Genomic DNA, 24,950 nt, shown 5'->3' with positions numbered 1-24,950 from the left:
CTTGAAATATTACAGTCGAGCAGTTAAGTTTAAAAGATCCTTTTTATTTAAAACCCCTTATACCACACTTGAACGATTGTACCAAAACTACCCTCTCGTAAAATAAAATACAATAATACACATCATAAACTCCTTGTAATACTATTTAATATAGAATTAATTATAATATGTGATTGTAAATGTCGATTTCAAGTAAATACATTTATTTGAAAAATTATTTCATCAACTAGGGAATTTTCACCCTACTGAGTATCTCAGCTCACTATTGATTTTCACCACCCCGATGTTCTGTCCGATTTCAGTTGTATTATTTCTCCAAATCGGTAAAATATGTCCGGAAAAACCTTTGCTTTTTAGTGTTAGAGTTTTCAGTTCGCTTTTCGCGTTTACATTATGTTCGTAAATGTCGAAATATGATTAGAAAAAGTGTTACTCATTTTATATATGTCAATATTACGTTTAAGAAAAAACTCTATTAGGAAAAACTCGGGAAATCGTTTCCCGTTCGACTGTTTTTATTTTAAAAATAATGGAAAGTTGTTTTTTGTGGTATTCAACCAGTAGGTTGAATAGTAAAGAAGTAGAGAAATTGTGACAACAAAAAATAAAAATAAATTGACGCTGAAGGGTGGAAATATGCAGAAGGAAAATTCAAACCCTTCCCCAGAGGTGCACCAATATGTGGGGCCCTATAGATTAGAAAAAACCTTAGGAAAAGGTCAAACTGGTGAGTAAAATTAATATCAGGATTAAATATTAATAAAATTTCATTAACAATATATACATTTTTTTTAAAAAGTCTCTTATGAATTTAAATTATGATAAACACAATTTAGATTGGATTGAATAATGTATATAGGCAACACTTTGAACTTCGGGTGAATATAACAATAAGTTTAAAGTGTTACATAAATTATATGATTGTTGTATATTATTTTTATGAGATTTTAAAGATTAAATGATAAAAGAAGTGATTGTGATCAGTTGAAATATGTAATTATTCAGCATTATGGCCTACTTCACCGTAATTTCGGTATAATGCTAGTTTGACGTCATTACAAATGCTTATTTAAATCATCTTCTCTAATAATATCTGCCATAAAGAATATCAAAGAAAAGAAGAATATTAAAGTTAAAAGTGTTGCCTATATATAAATCGTTGATAATATTTAAACTTGTTGTTTCTTTTTTTTTTATTTATTTATATTAATCAAAAGCAAACTGTTCTTTTAACTGCAACATATTTATTATTGAATCAAAAACGTTAAATTTTTAGTTGCTTCTATAGTAATATCCAATATTTTAATTACGGAACAAAAAAATCAAAAGATTACAGTGCTGCATATATATAATGATTTTTTAAATTTATTTTCATATAAGAATGTATGATTAGACGGTAAGAGAAGTTATTGAGATCAGTTGAAATATGTAATTGTTTGTCATTATGGCCTATTTCTCGGTTACGACATCATTTTCCTATGACGTCACTCTAAATACTTAGTTCTTCTCCCTAAACGAGATTAAAATAAATATTTTCGTGTCAGGTTCTACTCTTATCAATTATTTTACGTATATTGCAGATAAATCAAATAGCTCTCCATTGAATTGATTAAGAATCACTATGTCATAAATTTAGCCAAAAGCTAAAAGTATTGCCTATTATAATTCGTTCAATAATAGTTCAACTTTATTGTTTTCTCTTCTCATAAATCACTATATGAATATTCATATCATAAACATATTGTTTATGGATTGGAATTTATTTTCTATTTAAACGAAACTAATGAAAATAGAAGAAACCAATAATTATATAACGTGGCAACACATAACTTTCTCTTGCTTAAAGTATTGCTTATATACAGATTGTACTTTTATAGCAATTCAAGTATTAAGTAGTAAAAGAATTGATTGTGATCAGTTGAAATATTCGATTATTCTTGATTATGACATTTAAAATACTTAGTTTTATGTGTATTTTTTGAATAGTTCGATTAATCATAGAAGTAAAAATATAACTAAATGTATATAGTGTTGCCTAAATATTTATTATTGTTCAAATATGCATTAGAATGTTCCACGCAGTATAATAAAATATTAAAACGTAACTATGTCGTGGATATATACGTTATACAATTGCACCCCTATGCGATGAGAATGAAATAGTGTAAATACAACGATTAATATTCAATGTTGTTGACCTTATCTTTTCAACTGTTACGCAATGCTGCTGCCATCTATATATTAAGGTTTAACGGAAAGTGGTTCCTAATTTGGCATTTAACTGTCTCAACAGCACCATCTGAATGTTAATAAAATTCAATATACATATTTGAAATTTGACTAAATTATAGAAACCTGTACGCAATATAACGAAAATATTTTATAACTGTGATTTGTGTTGCAACTTAGAAATGTGTTAGTCTAGTTGTTTACGCTGCACCGTGACAGCCCAAAAACGGAAGCGAGATATAGTAGATTTGCGCGACATCTCTTAGCGTTAAAAGAATAATAAGTTAAATGTCACATTGACAAGTATTTTCTCTGTATTAGGTTATAAAGTTAGTAAAAGCTTACGAAAATTTAGTTAACTACTTTTATCAAGAAATTATGTTGATTAAACAATAAAACTCATTGAATCTCAATAGAATTTTATTTTCTATAATAGGGTTTATCAATAAAGTCGGAGTAGTATTTATGACATAGTTACAACAGTTTTATATACTTCTGAACGAACGACAGCGTTGCCATTTTAGAAATTCGTATTAACGTATCTTCGGGCGTTTTTAGGGTTAATATTATTTCAGAAAACTCCCTAGATTCGAAGGTATAGGGAGAATATTATCATTTACATTTAGTAAATTATTAACTGGTGAAGTAACTAAAGAAATAAGAAAGTCTTTCGTACCAATATTTTATATTCAAGATAGACACGTCCATGGCATGCTGTTTTCACGTGATCGGCCAAATTGAACAGGACCGTATTTAGTAAAATAAATACATAATGAAAGATTTCTATATCAAGTAGTTTGACATACAGATGTCAATATAAGTCAGGCAACGCTCATAAATCTGGCAACGCTATGGAAAAAGATTAAAAAGAAGCATTTTCATGCTTTAGACATTTGTGTCTGTGTCATGTTAACACGTGCTCGTCGAGTAGAATGAATAACAGATACAAGTTCACGATTCAAGAAAGAGTTTTTTTTCTTACGTTGTATCTAAGTGGGACGCTCATTACGAAGCTGTGTTTACCGAATTTCAACAACAATGTGCGACCTCGCCGCTACCTATTCGTTCGACAGTGTGGAAGACGTACAAGAAATTCTTAAAACCAGGCTCTTGTTGATGCGCTGGCTTTAGTTGAGCAGCCGAATTATGGAGAATCGCGGCTATTGGAAGAAAATATCCGATCGTTCTTTACGACGAATGCTGAAAAGCTCTTTACGACGAATACTAAAACGCGTTTTACGTCGGTGTCTCCTCCACGTACTTCACGAGGATGATTTCAATCGCAGATGACGTGCCTGAATACCTTAATATTAATTTTGGAGAATGGATACGCAGACGAGGATTCGTTGAGTGGTCCGCAGGGTCGAGTAACCTGACACCATGTGATTTTTTCCTGTGGAGTCTTTCGCGGGCAGCGATAGATAATTGCCACTTCGTGGGCGTAATATACATTATGACGCGATGTTATTGAAAAATTGATGATAATATTATGTTTGTCATTGAAATTCTGTCTTTTACTTACTTGATTTTTTAAAAGCTCATACTAGATTGTTAGATCTAAAAAAATAACATAAAAAGCTCGCTGCTGCTTGTAAGAAGCATATCAAATACATCGCGAATTAGCCAAATTTTTCAAATCAATTATAATCGTACAGAATCGGCTCCACGGTCCATGTCGCGGACGAAAAATTTTTTTTAGATAATAATTATAAATTTAATATAAGTATCATATATGTATTTTCAAGAAAAAAACTATTTCGTTTCAGGTCTTGTGAAATTGGGGGTACATTGCGTGACTGGGAAAAAAGTGGCTATAAAGATAATAAACAGGGAGAAGCTTAGTGATAGCGTTTTAATGAAAGTAAGTATAGCACAATGAATATTCTTTTATCTTTATAAATATTCGGAATTTTTACAAAAAGGCAGCTACGTAAAATAAAAAGTTTTTATTCAATCGCCAGAGGCATCGGCCACGACATTATTTAACGACCCTGTGGCTATAATAGTTCATAGATCATACGTGTGGGCGGTCGTGAAGCCGTTGAGCACACAGGTCTTCCGATAGGCCCCACTTGACGTCACCAAAGTCCGATGTCCTTTGAGAAGACCAAGAGCTTTTACTTTAACCCTTTGATGTAGTTAGGTAGGTTGTAGGGTTTATCCAGGTGTTTAAACCGCGCCCGTGTGATTGCAGGGTACTCACAGATAACGTGGTCTGTAGTTTCGTCCTCCTCCATGCACCAGCGACACTCCGAATCATCCGTGATGCCCATGAACGTCTTCTAACCATGTCCGGTCACTAGTCTGATTTCGCGCCTATTTAACCGGAGCAGTTGTTTCGTTTGTCTCATGCTAGGCGTCTCCACACATCTCTGTCGAACCCGCCTTGCGAGAAAGCAGTTGAAAGACGCTCTGTCAGTGTTTTTGGCCACACCAAGAATGAGTTCTGGACCCGTTGTTGGGTTCGCCGATCCCAGTCCGGCGAGTGAATCCGCTTCGTCGTTGCCTTTGTTGCTCGAGTGACCGGGCACCCAAACTAACTGGATCTTGCTTGTTGCTATAATAAGAATCAATCCATCCTCCAGTTAATCCTCCATGGGAACATGTCAGGTTTATACGACAGATATTGAAGCTACTCCCAGTCGAACTTTTCAAATATGCTTTGTGCAACTTTGGAGATATGTGGAGCAGAATTATTTCCTCTACGAGGAGTCTAAGTGGTTTTATCTTGATTATTAAGGCAATGGAATGTCCGAACTCGAAGGATTTGGACGTTGAAATCGAGGATGATCCTAGATGCAATCTAGATTTTTTTTAGGATACGTGATGACATATGCGATTGTGGTACCAAATGTCGTCACTGTAAGAAAACAGGGTGCAGCAGTTACAGTACTAGTTTTATAAGAAGTTTCTTTATTGGTCTTCAGGCGGTAATCCATCATAAAAATATGATAATAGTCCAGTGAACAACGGTAAAAATTTGTTATTGCCTCAGAATTCCATCAAGACTTAGTGAATATGCGTGAAATTTTGAAATTAAGTTCTATTTACATTTCACTTCAATATCTACCTAATGTTGATATGTGCAAATTATTGTAAGGGGTGAAAACTACCCCTTATTGTCAAAATTTAATAAAATGAAAGTTGAAGCATTTAGAAGGTAAAGAAGAAATATTTGTAAGATCAATATAAATGTTGTTTTAGGAAATTATTTATGTTTTTCAACCCTAGGCACACATAGCTATGTAGTCGATTGAAAAATATGGAAAATATAGGAGAATTTCAAATCTATTAGGTTAAAAAGGTCTGCAATACCCTGAAACCTTTTAAAAAGGGATCCGTTTAAAGGTTTCCAAAACGGTTACTTCTGAAGTTATAAAAAAGTTAAAAAAACAGAATTTGTATTGAAAAGGCCTAATTTTTTGTTCTTCAGCAATTTTAATGTATTTTTCATATGTTTTAAGTTATTTTTAATGAAAAATGCTTTTTCCATTCTAACCATATTTTTTTTTCAGCATCAAGCTTTCTACACCATTCAAAATTTTGATCCTATCATTTGAATTCAATTATTTTATTTCATTTAGGGTGGCAATATCCAGGGTAGAAATGCCGTTTTTTGGGGGATTTCTATCTTATTTTCGTCATAATTCCCTTATTTTATGTATCACAAAGTTTTATAACATCTCATTTAATTGGTTTTTTGAAGTTCTTTAAAAAAGTTTCTATACATTTTTTTCGTAAAATTGACCGTTTTCCAATTATTCAATTTTCAAAATTTTCATTTCCACATTTATTAATTATAACTCGGTCGAAAAAAAAGCTACATTTAATGGTATTTTCGATAAAAAAAAAGTTTTTGAGTGTCAAATTCAAAATTTCAATCATGATTAAGTCAAAACGTATTGACTTTTCGAAAAAAAATTCCATAGAGTAATTTTTGCTTCTATCGATTTCTATGGTTAATTTCCCCCACCACCAGATTAAAAATACATATTGGCATAGGGTAGACTTTGATTCTTAAGGTTTTACTATCTACTGTTAAAATTTCAAGAAAATCGATGCGCCTATATGGAGATCCGAGATAAAAACCGTTGTTCACTGAACTATAACGAATATGTCACGAAATATTGCCTTAAATAAAAACTACTACGTATATAAAGTTCTATTAAGTCTAATGATACTCAAAAATTCCGTATTCTCTTCTAGGTTGAAAGGGAAATTGCAATAATGAAGCTAATTGATCATCCACACGTCCTTGGTTTGACCGACGTTTACGAAAACAAAAAATATCTGTAAGTTTCCTATTACTTCACCTCAAATGTATTTCAACGAATTTCATTGTCTATTGGGGTTTTATATATACCCCTGTATATACACTGCCGACAGAAAGTTCCTCGGACAAGATGAAAATTTATCAAAATTATTAAAAGTTAAATAAATCAAGTTAAAACAAGTTTTATTTTCAAAATATTAAAAGATAACTTTCTACGATCAAAACATATTTTTATTATTCCAAGACTTTTCAAGAGCCTTCCAAATATCATCCAAAGAAGTTGGAATCAATTTTCGAAATTTCTGATCCAATGGACCCACAATAATTCTATCGGATTAAATCCGGAGATTATGGGGAGCATTTCATTATTCTTAACTAACCACTATCTTTTTTATTTTTCAAATAGGGGGCCATCCATAAAGTTCGTCACACGTTAATGGGGAGGGAGGGTATCATCGAAGTGTGACATCGTGTGACAAGGGGGTTGGGGGGTCAATAGTTTTGTGACGTCACATGTTGAAATTTAAAATACTAAAACGCAAAGTTTGGACGTGAATTGACAATTTGAAAAATTTTATGAAATTTTGGAATTTATGTTGATTTTATTAGATTATTATTTAATAAAAATAAGTAAAAAATGATTCGATTATTTTTAAATAGATACATAAATTTGAAAAATGTGTGACGTCACACCAGGAGGGGGGGTTATAAAAATGTGACAACCTTTGACAAGGACGGGGGGAGGGGTTTAAAAGTCCTAAAATTCGGGTGACGTACTTTATGGATGGCCCCTAGTGAGACAAAACTTAGTTGTGTGCCTTTAGGGGCATCCCAGAAGTGTTAGCACTTCTGCCCAGGGTTTCTTCATTTCTGTAGAAGGCATATGAAAAACACCTCCAGTATCTGCGACGAACATAAATTCTTCGCTTTCGCCCAAACAGTTTGAACTAATCAGATACATAACTTGCTACAACTGAATATTGGATTCTAAAACGTAAATAGACGAGTAAAATGTATCTGTCTGCAAGGGAGTTTGGTTTAAACAGGCTACCAGACGTGAACTGAACACTTTTTAAACCCCATTTTCTGGAAAACGAAATCTAAACTAGAGAATTGATTTAGTTATGAAAGGTTGTGAAGAGGGTGATACCACATATTCATCTTCTTCTTTGATAACATGTTTTTCAAAAGCTCTCGGCGGTCTGCTACCAGAACTTCCTTTAAGAGGTCTATTTTTGACCTACGGGAACAAGAAGAAATCATCGTGTACAAAACAAGGAGTATACGGTGGATGAAGCATCAATTCGATGTTTTGACTGTTCAAAAACGTTGTTGATTGAACTGATGTCGTGGTAGAGTATGATTCGTCTTCTACGATTGGTTCCTCTGATTTTTACGAACACTTCTGGCAAAAAAATGTTGATATTACATTAAGAACTGACCGTTCTAGAGTGCTCTAGAGACATGTCCAGTTATTTCGAAAAAACAAACTACAATTTGCTTCGAAGTGTGTCATGCGCGAAAACTTTTGTTTGATTTGTAACACCCATACAGTCGATTTTTGTTTGATTTTGGGTTCATGTGGATAGATCCATGATTCGTCGCCTGTACGATCTCATGGAATATTGTGAGTGGAACTAATGCCTCAATCTCAAGGTATGTCCACCATAAAAAAACAACAAACTTAAGTATCAACCATCGTAAAAGAGAATATGTGTTAATATAAGAAGACTTAACCTTAAAAACAAAGAAAAATTACGAAATCGCGTATTTTCGGTAATACTGACACAAAAACGATATTTATATTTCTCAAAAATTAAAGAAACACATTCATAATTGTCTTTTAAATGGAAAATTTCGAAAAAAAACTATCGCAAAACTTCATATTTTATTATTTTTAAATATATATACCACAAAATTGTAAAGAAATAGCTTTATTCGCGATAGATATCCTGAAAATGTTCAGGATTTAAAATCCTTTGTTCGTGGAGCACAGATTACTACTTCCGAACATGTTCTGATTCGTTCGTAATATAAGTTCAGAACATATTCCGAACAAACCATGCGTATTTGAAAAGTTCAGATGATATTCAGAATACATTCAAAATGTGTCCAAAGTATCTACCGTCAACAAAGCGTTGTATTTCCTACATCAAAACGGTAGATTTCCCGTTAAAACAATAGATTTGACAACACCGAATACATCGTGTTTTATGAATTATTCTGGCAACCTAACCTAACTGCTACATCCGACTCAATACAAATATATGACTGAAGGTAATTTAAATTTGGCAACTATGTGCTAATATTCTGTGGTCGTGGTTGTTTAAGATCTTGAGTTCTATGTGTTTTAAGCTGTGTTTACACTATATCGACTTTCGGCCTGTCCACATTTGCTACTACACTTGGACGTGTCGATCAACGAACGTCTCATAATTAAATAAAGTTTCAATTTACTTGATGATGAAGATGCAATCATCATTGCCACATTTTGTAGCCTGCTGGACAGCCGTCGATACCACCAAAAAGGTTTTAGCAAAATTAGAATTGGTGTAGAAAGTGAATGGTGTAGATCGACAAAATCGAATGGTGTAGATCGAAAAAATCGAATGATGTAGATCGAAAAAATCGAATGATGTAGATCGAAAAAATCGAATGGTGTAGATCGAAAAAATCGAATGGTGCCGATGGACATAGTGTGAACACAGTTTTAGATTAGCGTAGAATTTTTGTTATTCGAATCAAGTTTATGTTCTATTCATTACAGTTACTTGGTGCTGGAGCATGTTTCTGGTGGAGAACTTTTTGATTATTTAGTTAAGAAAGGAAGATTAACGCCGAAAGAAGCGAGAAGGTTTTTCAGACAAATAATTTCAGCCTTGGATTTTTGTCACAGTCATTCAATATGGTGAGCTATTATTCTATATATTATACACAATCTAATAAAAACGAAATTTCTCAAAATTGGTGTATATTTTGGTATTTGGAAAATCGACGTTTTTTTTTAACAGTATGAATTCATTTTAATTGTAAACAAATAGGTTTATTTAACTAGAATTTGAGCCAAAATGGAGATACCAGTCAACAGTGATTTTTTGAAAAGTCTTGACCAAACTTAGATTTTGAGCACAATTTGAACCGATTAGGACCAGTAGATTTCAAGAAATCTTAAAAAAACTACAAGATTTTTTTTCAAATATGGTTTTTTTGAAATAACTTCTAAACGGCTCTATCGATCGATTCCAAAAACTTATCAGCTCTTAACATCAAAAAACCACGTAGATCACCATCAAGCTGGTCAAAATCGGTTGATTCGTTCGTGAGTTATTGCTGTCTAAAGAAAACCGAAAAACTTGTTTTGCTGATCGAAAGGATCGGCCGATTTTTAATTTCCATCTTGTTGCTTATTCTTCAGGCTCATTTGAACATTCTTCAATGTAGCAAATGAATTTCTTCAGCATTTGTTGTTCAACAAATCAAGTTCAATGTAGCATGTTCTAGAAAAATTGTTGCTGATCGAAAAGATCGGCCGTTTTTTAGTTTCCGATTTTGTTGCTTATTCTTCAGGCTCATTTGAACATTGTTCAATGTAGCAAATGAAGTTCTTCAGCATTTGTTGTTCAACAAATCAAGTTCAAGGTAGCATGCTCTAGAAAAATTGTTGCTGATCGAAAAGATCGGCCGATTTTTAGTTTCCGATTTGGTTGCTTATTCTTCAGGCTCATTTGAACATTCTTCAATGTAGCAAATGAATTTCTTCAGCATTTGTTGTTCAACAAATCAAGTTCAATGTAGCATGTTCTGGAAAAATTGTCGCTGATCGAAAAGATCGGCCGTTTTTTAGATATTTTGTTGCTTATTCTTCAGGCTCATTTGAACATTGTTCAATGTAGCAAATGAATTTCTTCAGCATTTGTTGTTCAACAAATCAAGTTCAAGGTAGCATGTTCTAGAAAAATTGTTGCTGATAGAAAAGATCGGCCGTTTTTTAGTTTCCGATTTTGTTGCTTATTCTTCAGGCTCATTTGAACATTATTCAATATAGCAACTAAATCTTCTCTCCATTTTTCGTCTAACAAGTCGAATTCAAGCTAGCATGTGTCAAGAAAATTACTGCTTGTCTTTTTTTCCAATTTTCGGTAGTACTAGTGATTTTTCGCGAACGGCTTAAGCAACAAAATCGCGGTTTCAGCAACTAAATAGCAACAAAAAAGCTTAAAATTTTGCATATTTTTTTTATTGATTTTTGCTAATTTGATAATGTTACCTTGGTAGAGGTAGCTCTAAGTCAGACCAGGTACTTACTGGGCTTATCTTGGTAGATAATTACCTTATGGTTTTTTTACAGTCATCGAGATCTTAAGCCAGAAAATCTGTTATTGGACGAAAAAAATAACATCAAAATAGCCGATTTTGGAATGGCCTCTCTACAACCAATGGGATCTATGTTAGAAACCAGTTGTGGATCTCCTCATTACGCATGTCCGGAAGTTATAAGGGTAAACTTAATTAATTTAGATAATTAGTTTTCTCGAATGCGAAATATGAGTTAAGTAACTAAATTTTGAAATTTATAACGTCAACTGTCATTTCCATTCGTATGCAATATGGCTGATGAATCATATATAAGTTACACGTAATATAACATGTTTATAACGTTGCCACGTTATAAATATTTTCCAAGAATTCGATATTACTTACGCTGCTTTTATCGTTTCCAAATAAATAGTTTTTATTTTTGGGGGGGTCATTTCAGAGAAATAAAACTCATTAGGCACATGTTGAATTAATAAATAAGCTGTAATTTTGTTTTTTCGACAAGAAATTAATAAACTACAATTTTTTGTTTCATAACTAATTTTTTTGTTAGGGTGAAAAATACGACGGCAGGAAAGCAGACGTATGGTCGTGCGGTGTAATCCTATATGCCCTTTTAGTTGGAGCTTTACCCTTCGACGACGATAATCTTCGACAACTTTTAGAAAAAGTAAAAAGGGGCGTTTTCCATATCCCCCATTTCGTTCCCCCAAACTGCCAAAGTTTACTTAGAGGGATGATCGAAGTCAACCCAGAAAAACGATTAACAGTAAGTTGAATTGAAAATTTCAAAAAAAAATACCACTATTTACTCCCATATAAATCCGAAAACTTACTCAACATTCCCCTCAATTTCTGTTAAATCCCCCTATATAGAAATCGAAAGTGAAAACTCGAAAACGGCTGGACAGATTTGGTTAACTTTGGTATTGAATTATCTATCCAGAGAAGGTTTAAAAGGTGATTGAATATGAAAATGCTCGGAATTAAATAAAAACAACAATTTGCAGTCAAAAATAGGATCAGTTGTAACATTAATCAACCTCGACCGAGCAATCGAACAAGACTGGTTGGTGAAAAAGTTGAAGAATAACGTTATTGAGGACAATCATGAAGGGAAAATATAAAGGAGGGGATGTCTTGATCCCGCGTATACCGATGATTCAATTTTAAACGTTCAATATTTCCGGTACGTCTGGCAATTGCCATAACCATAAATAAATAGCAAGGCCAGTCATTGGAAGTTTGCGGAATCAACTGGAGTTTCCCTGTTTCGGACAGGGACAATTAAACGTCGCGTATTCGCACGTCAAAAACCGTCATCTTTGTTTGTTAACGCACCATAGAACAAAACAAATAATATAGTTTATCAGAATGTTTTAAAAACTTTTGTAAGTAAGTAAAATCATGTGTAATTAATCGAAAATAATGATCATCATCTAGTTATTCTAATATAATGATTATAAGTTGACAGAAATCAATAAACATCCTTGGGTGACGGCCGGTGGTAAAGGCGAACTCGAGTTAGAGCTGCCGATGATGGAAGTCGTTCAAACGCACGTTCTACCGTCCATAGACGCAGTCGATCCCGACGTACTGCAAGCGATCTGCAGCCTAGGCTGTTTCAAAGAAAAGGAGAAATTAATTCAGCATTTGTTAAGCCCCAGTCATAATACGGAGAAGGTTATTTATTTTTTGTTATTGGAGAGAAAGAGGAGGAGACCCGCTTGCGAAGATGAGACTGATTCGTTATTGAGAGTGAGAACTGGAGATGGACAAGACCCGCCTAAGAAGAGGATAGATACGTGTAGGGTTAATGGGCAAAATACCCTTCAGTTTGGACAGATTAGCGAAGGGTCGCCGTTAACGCCGAGACGGACACATTACAAGTTAGTAAATTTGTCAACCCCCAATTTTTTTTCGAATTTCGAATTTCATTTCGTTCATGAATATTTTTTAAAAAATGTGAATATTAGCTTGTTTATAGTCCATTAGTTTGACGTACGAAGTGATTTAGCTTGACTAAAAGCAATAAAAATGAGATTAATTCAAATTTTTACAAATAAAAGTTTTTTTGAATTAAAATTTTTTGGAAAAAAATATATTATATGATAAAAGTTTCATTGGAAAAAAAATCGAATTATAGGATTCTCTGATGGGGCTCATAATTTGTTTAGGTGTATATAGAAAAATTAAAAAAAAATTCAAAAATTTCCGTTATTCTTGAGATATTGAGTTTCCAATTTCATTTTAATTTAGTAAAATTGTGAAAAATGTGAATTCCAGCTTGTTTATAGTCCATTCATTGAGCGTTCGAAGTGATTTAACCTGACTGAAAGCAATAAAAATAAGGTTAAATTAATTTTTTTAAAAAGGGGAGAAAACACTTTTTTATAATTAATTTTTTTCTCGTACAAAATTATATAGATTCGTCTCAAAATACGTAAAAAGGTTATTTTTTTTGTTCAGATCAAATTTTGTATTTCTTCTTTCGAAAAATTCCAATTTGTTTCGGAAAAACTGAAATTTTATGGAAAAATATAAGTTTGATAAAAGTTTCATTGGAAAAATTCGAAATATACGAAATTCTGATGGGGCCCATTTTTTGTTTATAAGTATATAGAAAAAATGTAAAAAAACAAAAAATCCAAAAATTTTCGTTATTTTTGGGAAATTTTTTAAAAGTTCCAAAATTCATTTTAATTTAGTAAAATTGTGAAAAATGTGAATTCCAGCTTGTTTATAGTCCATTCATTGAGCGTTCGAAGTGATTTAACCTGACTGAAAGCAATAAAAATAAGGTTAAATCAATTTTTTTAAAAAGGGGAGAAAACACTTTTTTATAATTAATTTTTTTCTCGTACAAAATTATATAGATTCGTCTCAAAATACGTAAAAAGGTTATTTTTTTTGTTCAGATCAAATTTTGTATTTCTTCTTTCGAAAAATTCCAATTTGTTTCGGAAAAACTGAAATTTTATGGAAAAATATAAGTTTAATAAAAGTATCATTGGAAAAATTCGAAATATACGAAATTCTGATGGGGCCCATTTTTTGTTTATAAGTATATAGAAAAAATGTAAAAAAACAAAAAATCCAAAAATTTTCGTTATTTTTGGGAAATTTTTTAAAAGTTCCAAAATTCATTTTAATTTAGTAAAATTGTGAAAAATGTGAATTCCAGCTTGTTTATAGTCCATTCATTGAGCGTACGAAGTGATTTAACCTGACTGAAAGCAATAAAAATAAGGTTAAATCAATTTTTTTAAAAAGGGGAGAAAACACTTTTTTATAATTAATTTTTTTCTCGTACAAAATTATATAGATTCGTCTCAAAATGCGTGAATAGGTTATTTTTTTGTTCAGATCAAATTTTGTATTTCTTCTTTCCAAAAATTCCAATTTGTTTCAAAAAAATTGAAATTTTTGTGTAAAAATATAATTTTGATAATAAAAGTTTCATTGGAAAAAATCGAAATACTAGAAATTCTGATGGGGCTCATTTTTTGTCTATATGTATACAGAAAAATTGAAAAAAAAAAACAAAGAATCGAAAAATTTTCGTTATTTTTGCGATATTTTTTAAAAATGGAATTTTGTATAATATGAATACCGGTTGGTTTATAGTCCATTCATTGAGCGTACGAAGTGGTTTAACCTGATGAATGGACTATAACGAAAAAAAAAACTACAAATTATGCAATTCCACAAAATTGATCGTCATTTTTCCCAGAAGACATCACGCTAGGAGAAGTCCTTCGACAGGAAGCACCCACAGTAGTCTTAGTATACATTCCCCGACGCGATCACCGGGAGCATCTAGTCCCGTGATGTTCAATAGTACCATAACTCCAACTAACACGCATTGTAAGTTGAACATCAACAAAAACTCTTGTAGATTTAAAAAAAAAAACTTTTTCCCCAGCTGGTATGTCTTCGCCGGTTAGTCAACGCTCAACCACTCCCCATCACACCCATCGGAGCTCCACTCACGTTTCCTCAAACACCCACGTGACGGTTACACCCCCTCCGGCTACTCCGACCCATCATCGAGCGAATAGCAGCGGAGGGGCTTCGGTCATTTCGGGAATGTCGCTGACGTCACCGGAAAGCGATACGACTAACCTGGTGACGGGTCAGTATGCAACCGAAACGAGTCATTCGGTTTCATATAAGGATTTTGTTAAAGGTCCCTCTATTTTAACCCCAATGACACCTCCGGGGTCTCCGCATTCTAGTACTACGACCCACCATTGGCGATCGAGACTCACTACTATTAAAAATAGCTTCTTGGGATCGCCCAGGTTCCATAGGAGAAATAAATTGCAAGGTAAGTTAAATAATGGGATTTATAAGACGTGGTATCGATTTTTTTGCGTTTTCAGCCGCTTCCGAGGAGGTTCATTTGACTCCGGAATCGTCTCCGGAGTTAACGAAAAAAAGTTGGTTCGGTAGTCTGATGACGACCGAAAAGGACGAAACTTTCACGATATTAGTTAAGGGGAAACCGCTAGCTACCGTTAAGGCCGATTTAATTCACGCTTTTTTATCGGTGAGTTATTTGGTTTTTATAATTTTTTAATTTAGTTTATGGAAAGGCGAATTACATTTCATTGGAATCTTCTATTAGAATTGTGATATTTACAATGAAAATTTCAACTATACGATCTCCATTTCATCATTTTTTTGGGGAAATTTGATTTTTCATCTGATTTTGGTAGTTACAACAAAAAAATTGAATCTCGTTTACATTCTTAACATACGATAAGCAATAGGTAATAACTAATATTTTAGTGCTTTTTAAGTAGATTTTTGAAAAATAAAAAGAAAAATCTACAATTCAAAGTCAATATTTACTTTTTGACGCCTCCCTGTAACATCAATGTCCATATAGAGATCGAAAATTCTTGAAATAACAACGACTAATATTCCCAAAAGTAAATAAATGAATATTTGAGTGCTTTTCAAGTAAATTTTGAGAAAATTAAGAATGAAATCCACATTTCAAAGTCAATAAGTTCTTTTCGAGGCCTCCCTGTAACATCAACGTCCGTATAGAGATCGAAAATTCCTGATATAACAACTACTAACATTTCTAGAAGCAAATAAATGAATATTTGAATAGTTTTTGAGTATATTTTGAAAAAAAAATGAAAAATCCACATTTCAAAGTCAATAAGTACTTTTCGGGGCCTCTCTGTAACATCAACGTCCGTAAAGAGATCGAACATTCCTGAAATAAAAAGTACTAATGTTTCCAGAAGCAAATAAATTAATATTTGAACGGGTTTTAAGAAGATTCTATACAAATAAAAAGAAAAATCCACACTTCAAAGTCAGTAAGTACTTTTCGACACCTCCCTGTAAGATAAACGTTCGTATATGTCCTACAATATGATACAACTAGGTTTTAAAAAAAATTTTATCCATGTAAATTATATTAAAAATACGTATAAACATAATACATTAATTTATCACCTTGTATAAATACCGCAGCACAAAACTTTTCTTAAGACTAACTAATCACCCTGTAGGAATATCGTTAGAAAAACCTTTGATTATATTATTCTTTCACAGTAATATATCACCCTATACAAATTTCGTTGGCCAAAACTTGGATTATTTGATTGTTTGACAATAACAAATCACCCTGTACAATTTCGATAAAGAAATGTTGGAATATAGATTTCTTTTACAAGTTATTTTATCCCTTAACATGCGAAGTTTGCGAGAATCGGCTCCACATTCACGTATTTTTCTCGCAATATTCTCGACCGATAAATTTAACGAGAATTTCGACGAGAATTTTGTTCTTTGTTCACACTATGAAGGGTCTCAATACAATTCCTAAGCTACATGACGATGAAACAGAAGAAATAAAGGCTTTTATATTATAATTTACTATCCTACAGGATGTTTTATGCTTAAAAACATGTAGGAATGTCATTTCCAATTCGTTAATTTACATTAATGCTCAAATAACATTCACAATTACTCTAAATGATCGCCACTGAGAAACATGAGAGTGTGGATGGTATTTTGATCTCTCGATCAACGAAGTTTGCGAGAATCGGCTCCACATTCTCGTATTTTTCTTGCGATATTCTCGACCGATAATTTTAACGAGAATTTCGACGAGAAATATTTTCTGTACCCATTATGAAGGGTCTCAATACAATTTTTAAGCTCGATAACGATGAAACAGCAGAAATAAAGACTTTTATATTATAATTCAGTATCCTTCAGGAAGTTTTACGCTTAAAAACACCTAGGAACGTCATTTTCAATTAGTTCGTTTCATATTAATGCTCAAATAACACTCACAACTACTCTAAACGATCGCCACTGAGAAACATGAGAGTGTGGATGGTATTTTGATCTCTCGATCAACGAAGTTTGCAAGAATCGGCTCCATATTCTCGTATTTTTCTCGCGATATTCTCGATATCTAATTATCATACAAATAAATATATTTTTAGATAGCGGAATTGAGTCATTCGGTGTCGAGTCCTATGTCATTTAGAGTAGAATATAAACGAGGTACCACCGGACCGGCGATGTTCCAAAGACACGTTAGATTTCAAGTAGACATATCGCCGATAATCAAACAATCAAGAGATAACACCAAAGAACATATTTTTGCCATTACTTTCACTCTACTTTCAGGTGAGTCCTCTAAAACGTTAATCCGGCAGATTTTGTAGCGGTTTGAACAGTATCCGAACTCATCAGCATAATAATATTTTTTCTTAGGTAATATTCGAAGGTTTAGGAGGGTTTGCGAGCACATCCAAGCGCAGGTGTGTACGAGACGACCTCCTCCGAGTCCGAGAGCCCAGAGGAAGTTTACGACCGAGTTGAGCGAAAGTTCTAGTTGCGGATCGGATTCCAGTGAACTATTTCTTAATACTAGACAGGTAAATCAATCATTTATCACGATGTATTCATTTGTATATCTAGAAAGAAAGCGAGGAAACGTTTTTGACGATTTTTTTGACGCCATCTTCAGGTTCTAACGTGATATTGTCAAGCGGTTGTTGTTTTTTTATAGTTAAACGTATTACAACTAGAAAATAGCGATTTGGAAAGCGAATGCAGCGTGTTCGACGTCCGTACCGCCGCTAGGGAAGTTTCTCGACGAGCTTCTACCAACAACAATACGGAAACATGTGAACAAAATAATCCCGGTACTCCGAAAGCCGTTCGATCGAATTCCGAAAATACGGAAACATGCGAAAAAAAATGTATTACAACAATGTCTGGTAGCTCTATTGCGTAATATTTTTTTTATGTAGCCTAATTTTATTATTATTGATGATGTTTGAAAGTTAATGGGAAACGGTTTTTGAAATTTTTTATAATCGTGTTTACTTGTTGGCGAGTCACTGTCTATATCAATAAAATAATCATGAAATTCGTGTCACGTTATAGAGACCACCCTGTATACATTAAACTCTAAAAAATCATTTTTTCCACATCTTAAACTCAATTTTTTTTAAATATTTCGTTGCAAATTAGCCTGAATGCGGATCTGTCCTCAAGTTGAATGGTGTTTACTTGTTGGCAAGTTACTATCTATATCAAAAAAGGAATCATGAAATCGTGTCACGTAAATTACAGACCACCTTGTATACATTAAACTCTAAAAAATATTTTTTCCCACGTCTTAAGCTCAAATTTTAAAAAAAAAATATTTCGCTGCAAATTAGCCTGAATGCGGATATGTCATCAAGATAAATGGTGTTTACTTGTTGACGAATCACTGTCTATATCAAAAAAATAATCATGAAATTCGTGTTACGTAAATTAAACTCTAACAAATAATTTTTCCCCACATTTTCAACTCAAACAATTATTAAAAAATATTTCATTGCAAATTATCCTAAATGCGGACCTGCCCTATATGGAGCTACTCTCTCGCTCATTAGATCGATTTTAAAATTTATTAATAAACTTTTTGCACGTTTGTGAAATTTAAACGAACGTATTTAGAAAAAAATATACGGAGTGTAAAAAATTTGAAAAACCGTCTCACTAATAAAATAATACTCCCTGTTGTTATCCATGTTGGTTGTGGGAAAGATGTACAGTGACGTAAGACATGAAGTAATAATAGTACTGATACAAATAACTCATTTAAATATAATTAATTAATCATTTTCAATTACCGTAAAAATTTTTCGTATTTTGATTAGCACGTGATCGCGTCATAATAAAGGGAATTCATTCGGACGAGTCCATTGTGAGGGGTTTAGGGGTTTCTGGATTCATTGTTTTAAATCAGTGACGGATGATGGCAACGTTGCCAGTTCAATTTTTTTTAAAAATAGTTATGAAATTTCTTACGTAACTTTTTATGTTTGAATGTTATGTATAGTGGTATCTGCACTGGTTGAAATGTGTTATAAGCAAAATGCTTTCGTTAATTGTGATTTTAATAAACAATAATTGTGTCAACCTTTAAAATTTTTGATTCATTCCTTTTATTACAGGGTAATTCTTCGATCATTCTTTTATTTACAAAAATACAGAGTGTTGAATCAAACAAATATATCTAAAAGATCGTAAAATATTCAAAGTAGGATAAAAAAGTCCCCGATAGTAGCTTTAGTGAAATACGTAATAATATATAGGGCGTTTTATATAAAATAACCAAATCAACATAACCAGAAATGGTAATATATTTAATAAATTTTTGAAGAATCACCCTGTAGTTGTAACAGCACGTTTTTTTGACTGAAACTGAGTGTAATATTGAAAACTAATTTTGATCATAGTAAAGAAAATTGATTCAAAAATAAAAATTAAATATAAAAGAAATTTCACATTTACCATATACAGGGTGTACCAATCTTACGACAAACCTCGCCATGTCGATTATTTTAAGAGATATGAAAAGAGATATAAATAAAAATAGTTCTCTTCAAAGTCCATTTTGTGATTAACCCTAAATATACCCCTGTATATAATAGCGAATTCGGTTTTTTAAACCTTTCGATATAAATTTGCTGTAGTCATCGAATGTTTCTTAATAATACCATTTTTTGCGTGACACTAAAAGAAATCTGAATACCCAAAGGATGAATTGAAAAAAATACATCTTGGCAACAGTGTAAAATATTTTTAACTGTTTGATGTGAAAGTTGTTGCAATAAGTGAGGTTAGGTTTGCAATATTAACATCGGAAATTATTGCTCGCGAATCAGATAGAATTACGTTCTAAAACGTTGGTAGTTGTGTGACATCGGTCGGTGTTGTCATATTTATTAATAATCAAAAAATTGTTTCAGAAATTCTTTTTACTATAATTCTCATTTGCACTTGTGTAATTATTTATTATTCTGTTAAAACATGATTAGGAACAACTTCCATATATGAAGTTTCAAATAAAAAGTAAAGAATGAATTATAAAACTAAATTAAAAAAAAAAAGATTGTGTAATATCTTTTCGAATGTCAACATTATTATTAATATTCATTTTCTACAATTTTTATTGAAAATTGAAAATTTGTTTGAATTATCGATACTGTAACTTATCTACTTAACATTTTTCTACGACATTCCGTCATAATTGTTTTTCTAATTTTACTGCGAAATTTTTCAAGATCGAACGTATCAAAACTCGTAAATTGTGGATATTGTGAGAAAAAAAAAATCGTTATGCTTTTGTATATATAAGCCAAATAAAAAAAGCTTATGTGATTTTCAATATTGTCTTCAATGTAAAATATAGTAAATTGTTAAATAACCATTTTCTAGAACGTCTATTTATATTGAAATCGATATTTTAATACGAAATTCCAAGACAATCACTGAACTACGAAAATATCCCCTCATATTAAAATATAAATTGTTTAATTTTACTAAATCCTGACTCCTGACCTGTATCATGAAAAACACGATATTTTCTTATTTAGAGATTATGCACTAAATCACCATTTTTCACTTCTTTAATACACACTTACTTAAAACTGAATATTCTTAAAAGTATAAAATATCAGGATCTGAGCATTTTAAAATAAAATAAGTCTGTTATATATAACACGAGTTAGCTTTCCTAATACCAAAATTTCGATGGATAGATCGATAATCAACAACCTCCTCCTCAACAGCACTCAACTTCAACTGACATATAATCAATTAGAATCGATTCTGATCAGTTGGTAATCAATTTAGTATCGCTGTAACGCGCATGATTGATTATGAACCCATTGCAAATAATTATTTACCACGATGGTAATCAGTGATCATCTAAATTAATATGATCCGCGAATACGAAAATGTTACTAAAAATAAGGAACTGAATGCGATTGGTCACTAGATTGATTCGGAATCAAACCCACGAACAAAGCTATCATTGATTTTCTAGTGCATAGATGGCGGCACTGGTATACTACATATATACGAAATAATATTAAGTCGACTAATTCGGATAAGATTTCACTTTCGATGTCAATATAAATTATCCTGTATAATAATCTCACTCATTACATGGTTATATTATTTTCAAATAACTGATTTTGACAGTCCGCCATTTTGCTTGGGTTCATAAATTTGAGATATGTTGATTCTGTTGATATTCAATGTTTTTACTGAGAATTATTAGTATTCCAAATAAACTAGGAAATATTTGTATTTTTTTGCATTTAGTATAACACATTTAGTTTAAAAGTAATTTGAAAGACGTCTCTGTTTTGTTTACACTGTTGAGTTTGTGGATTTGGTATGAAGTGTTTTTAGTGAAAAAATAACCTTACGAATATTGTGAATCTGTATGATTACTACACAAAAGGTAAGATTATTTATTTTTTGTTATTCAAAACAAACTCTGTTTATCAGACTTTTTGCGCTATATATTTTTAATTTTATAGAAATTAATAGCTAGTTACCATTAAGACAATTTGGAATAGCAGCTGTACGTGATCTTAAGAGAATATGCACGCTGATAAATGACTTTGAAATAATAATAAAGGTGAAAAGGAAAGTTGAACCTATTTTATGATAAAATTCAATGTATTGTTATAAAAATGTTCTAGAGAGTGGTTTTTATTGCCTCATAATACTAATACAAAATAAGTCATTATTAAAGAATCTCAAAATATCGAAAATATTTTTAAGAAAATTTGTTTTATCGATTTTATTATAATAGCAACTATATCACAAAAAATATTTTCGATAATAAATACGGGATACTATTTAAGAATCATCATGTAAATATATACCATACGCATTTTCAAAAATTTTAAAAACAAACAATGTACAGTTAAGAATTTCTTTTTAAATTATTCCAATTTTAGAAAATATGCTAATGGAATCGAGGTTATATTTGGTTCATTCTAGTTCGGGACGACACGCTATCGAGTTTGTTTAAATTCGTGGAATGACTACACTCAGTTTTCATAAGCACTGTTGCCAGAATTAAAATAATTTCTTTATTATAAACAATTTTTAACCAAATTTTTTTATTCTAGAAAAAATAAGGCAAAATTGATTATTTTATGAAAATTGATTATTCAGTTCTATAATTTAAGGTACGAAACACTATAAAGTTTTTTTTATTAGTATATTTTGTTTTACCCAATCCACTCGTAACTATCTAAAGGATATGACGATTTCTATCGCTTCTGAAAAGAAAACCGTTAAATAAGTTTGAATTGAATGAATCTTTCATAATTTTCATTTTTATTAAAAAATTTCGTTCATGCTCTTAAAATATCTTAACCGTTCTACTTGTAACTATCCAAATGATATGATATTTTTTTTAGTTTCTGAAAGGATATTCCTTAAATAAATTTGGCAACACTGTTTTTATATTCGTTCTTCTGAAAAAATTGATGTTGAATACAGATATCTGTCATCTACGGATTAGTACAATGATTAATTTACACCCTTCTTTCTTAGTTAAAGTAGATATTCTCTTGTATGAATCTTTGATTGAATCATTTTTTGATAAGTCTCTTGTCTAATAAATGCATCAATATTTAAAAATGCTTTGAACTTCATTATTAATTGTATTCATAATAAAGTGTAGGCATCCAAATATACATATAAACATTTTCAGTTACATAACCAATAATATTATAGGTTAAAGCTAATAAAAAGTAACGTCAACATCTCGAAATATCCGCATATATATGAGAGGAAATGTGTTTTAGCTGTACAATGTTTGTTATTGAGCTTATTTTGAATAAAATATATGAAAACTTCCATATAAGGTTTTAATAATAATTTAAATATAAACAATATATTAGAAATTGCCGGCCATATATAAATTTTGTCAAATATATAGATATAAATATTATTAGTACTACTGTTTTTAGTAAAATTTATTTTTTTTTGCCTACAAAAAAGTGTTTTTCTAACATACAAAAACATTTTTTTGTAAAATTAAAACGATATAGACAATTTCTTGTCAACATATCAAAATTAATTAGGCTCAAATATAAATTTTAAAGATTAAAGTTTCAAATGTAAAATTTAATCCTTATGAAAATTCTTCATAAGACCCTGTTTCCTATGCAGACCATAAGTATGTATTCGGATTAAATTTGCGTGTTAAACGTCAATCAACAATCCATAAGCAAGGAAAGAAAAGACCAGCGTTGCCAGCTTGTGTGATTTTACTATAAGTTTTAAGACAATGGTTGTAAAACGGTTTTGCGAGAAAAACTATTTAAGAGTATTTTCTATGGGAAAAATTCATTGGATTGTTTTTTTTTTGCTTTAACAAGCTCAAAAAACAAATATATTCTAAATTGCGTAAAATCGCCCTCTATCAGTCAAGCATTAAAATATTTTTCTTTACAATATTTACAAATGGAATTCATAAATTTTTTACTAAGTTTGGCAACACTGTACTTACGTTCGCTCCAGTTATTTATTCTGAATACCGATATCTACAGATTGGTAAAATAATTTATCACTTTTGATTCAATTTTAGACACTACCTTTTAATGGCGATATCTCGAAAATGGGTGGGCTGAGGAAATTTTGTTATAGGAATGTATATATCCTGTATATTGTTAGGAACGGAACGATATAAGCACTTGGCAACGCTGTGATATTCGCTGTGCTTAAAATACGTGAAGTTAGCTGGGAATGCGAATACACTGCGTTGCCGTTAGTTATAATAAAAATGATATTTTCGGAAATGACGTGTATTGAAAAGGAAAAAATGATATTGAAACTTTCGATTCAAAAACCTAATTGAGCGTATCTATATTAAATCATTTTAAATTTAAAAAATAATAAATATACAAAATTTTATTTTAAAAACTATTAGTGTTATTTTTTTTATTATTTTAATTCAATTAAGGTTGGAACAGTTAATGTAGCAATTATGGTTCGCTTTTTAAATTTAACCTTAACATATTTAAAAAATCAAACTTAAAACCGAATTTTCTTCTCAAAATTTTATGGAAAGAAAATTTGGTTTTTCTAACGAGTGAAAGTGTACTTTTGTATATAAAAAAATGGATTTTTCTCGTGTAAATGAGATATTTATTAGCATCAAATTAATACGTTATTTGTTTAAGTTATTTATTATTATTTGTTCCAGCTCACGGGCATATGTTACTGTGAAGTTATTTTATATAAATTGAACATAGTTTATGTGTAAGTGCTTGTAAATAATATTGTGATAAATAAAATAAATTTGCACAATGAAAACCTCGTTTATTTCACACCCAAACATACAACAACGCCGTTTTAACACAAATATATTAATTTAAATAAATTTTTCAAAAATATCCTTGTAGCTACCGAAATATGCCGGAATTTCGTATTTTTTTATAACATTCCTATCTAATTTCTTTAATATTTCTAATGATTTCAATAATCTATTTTTTATTATCACTAATCTAACAGCCCAAATGAATTTATTCAAAATCAAATAGCGTTTGAACCAAAGTTCCAAATTACACGAAACTTGTTTATCTTGAGTTGGTACAAAACGTGCTTTTCTTACGGTACGTTTATTAACCAAAACTCCGTTTGAATTTTCTTCCCGAACATCATTTTCTTCAGTCTAAAACCAACCAACTATTTTTAGGAAAACAAAAGAAAAAATTTAAGATCTGACAACAATGCAATCGTAACTAATTGAAGATTAAATATTACTTATTATAGATGA

General features: G+C 31.3%; 1 protein-coding gene across 4 annotated transcripts; it reads left to right on the top strand.

Annotated features, from left to right (window-relative positions):
* Positions 1–256: 256 nt before the first annotated feature.
* On the top strand, positions 257–24,436 carry LOC130446330 (serine/threonine-protein kinase BRSK2). Of its 4 annotated transcripts, none has more exons than XM_056782520.1 (14): positions 257–727; positions 3,996–4,090; positions 6,436–6,521; positions 9,270–9,410; positions 10,851–11,001; positions 11,373–11,588; positions 12,287–12,708; positions 14,556–14,686; positions 14,745–14,954; positions 15,009–15,149; positions 15,205–15,371; positions 17,299–17,485; positions 17,573–17,736; positions 17,871–24,436. In XM_056782520.1, the coding sequence occupies exons 1-14, from the start codon at positions 637–639 to the stop codon at positions 18,096–18,098; spliced, it is 2,430 nt and encodes an 809-aa protein (XP_056638498.1). In that variant the 5' UTR covers positions 257–636; the 3' UTR covers positions 18,099–24,436. The 4 variants fall into 4 exon arrangements, with proteins under 4 accessions (XP_056638498.1, XP_056638497.1, XP_056638496.1 ...); XM_056782519.1 differs by having other exon boundaries at positions 14,553–14,686; XM_056782518.1 differs by having other exon boundaries at positions 14,745–15,149.
* The last annotated feature ends 514 nt before the right edge of the window (positions 24,437–24,950 follow it).

This window comes from Diorhabda sublineata, chromosome 7 (genome assembly GCF_026230105.1).
Source record: "Diorhabda sublineata isolate icDioSubl1.1 chromosome 7, icDioSubl1.1, whole genome shotgun sequence".
Lineage (NCBI taxonomy): Eukaryota > Metazoa > Arthropoda > Insecta > Coleoptera > Chrysomelidae > Diorhabda > Diorhabda sublineata.
The sequence above is the reverse complement of the archived record's forward strand: the minus strand, read 5'-3'. Positions and strand labels throughout refer to the sequence as shown.

Excerpts from the sequence above, each read along its gene's own strand:
- LOC130446330 (XM_056782517.1), top strand. The coding sequence starts at position 637 with ATGCAGAAGGAAAATTCAAACCCTTCCCCAGAGGTGCACCAATATGTG. Across the intron at positions 9,411-10,850 it reads TGTCACAGTCATTCAATATG|TCATCGAGATCTTAAGCCAG; the intron begins GTGAGCTATTAT and ends GTTTTTTTACAG. Across the intron at positions 15,372-17,298 it reads TAATTCACGCTTTTTTATCG|ATAGCGGAATTGAGTCATTC; the intron begins GTGAGTTATTTG and ends ATATATTTTTAG.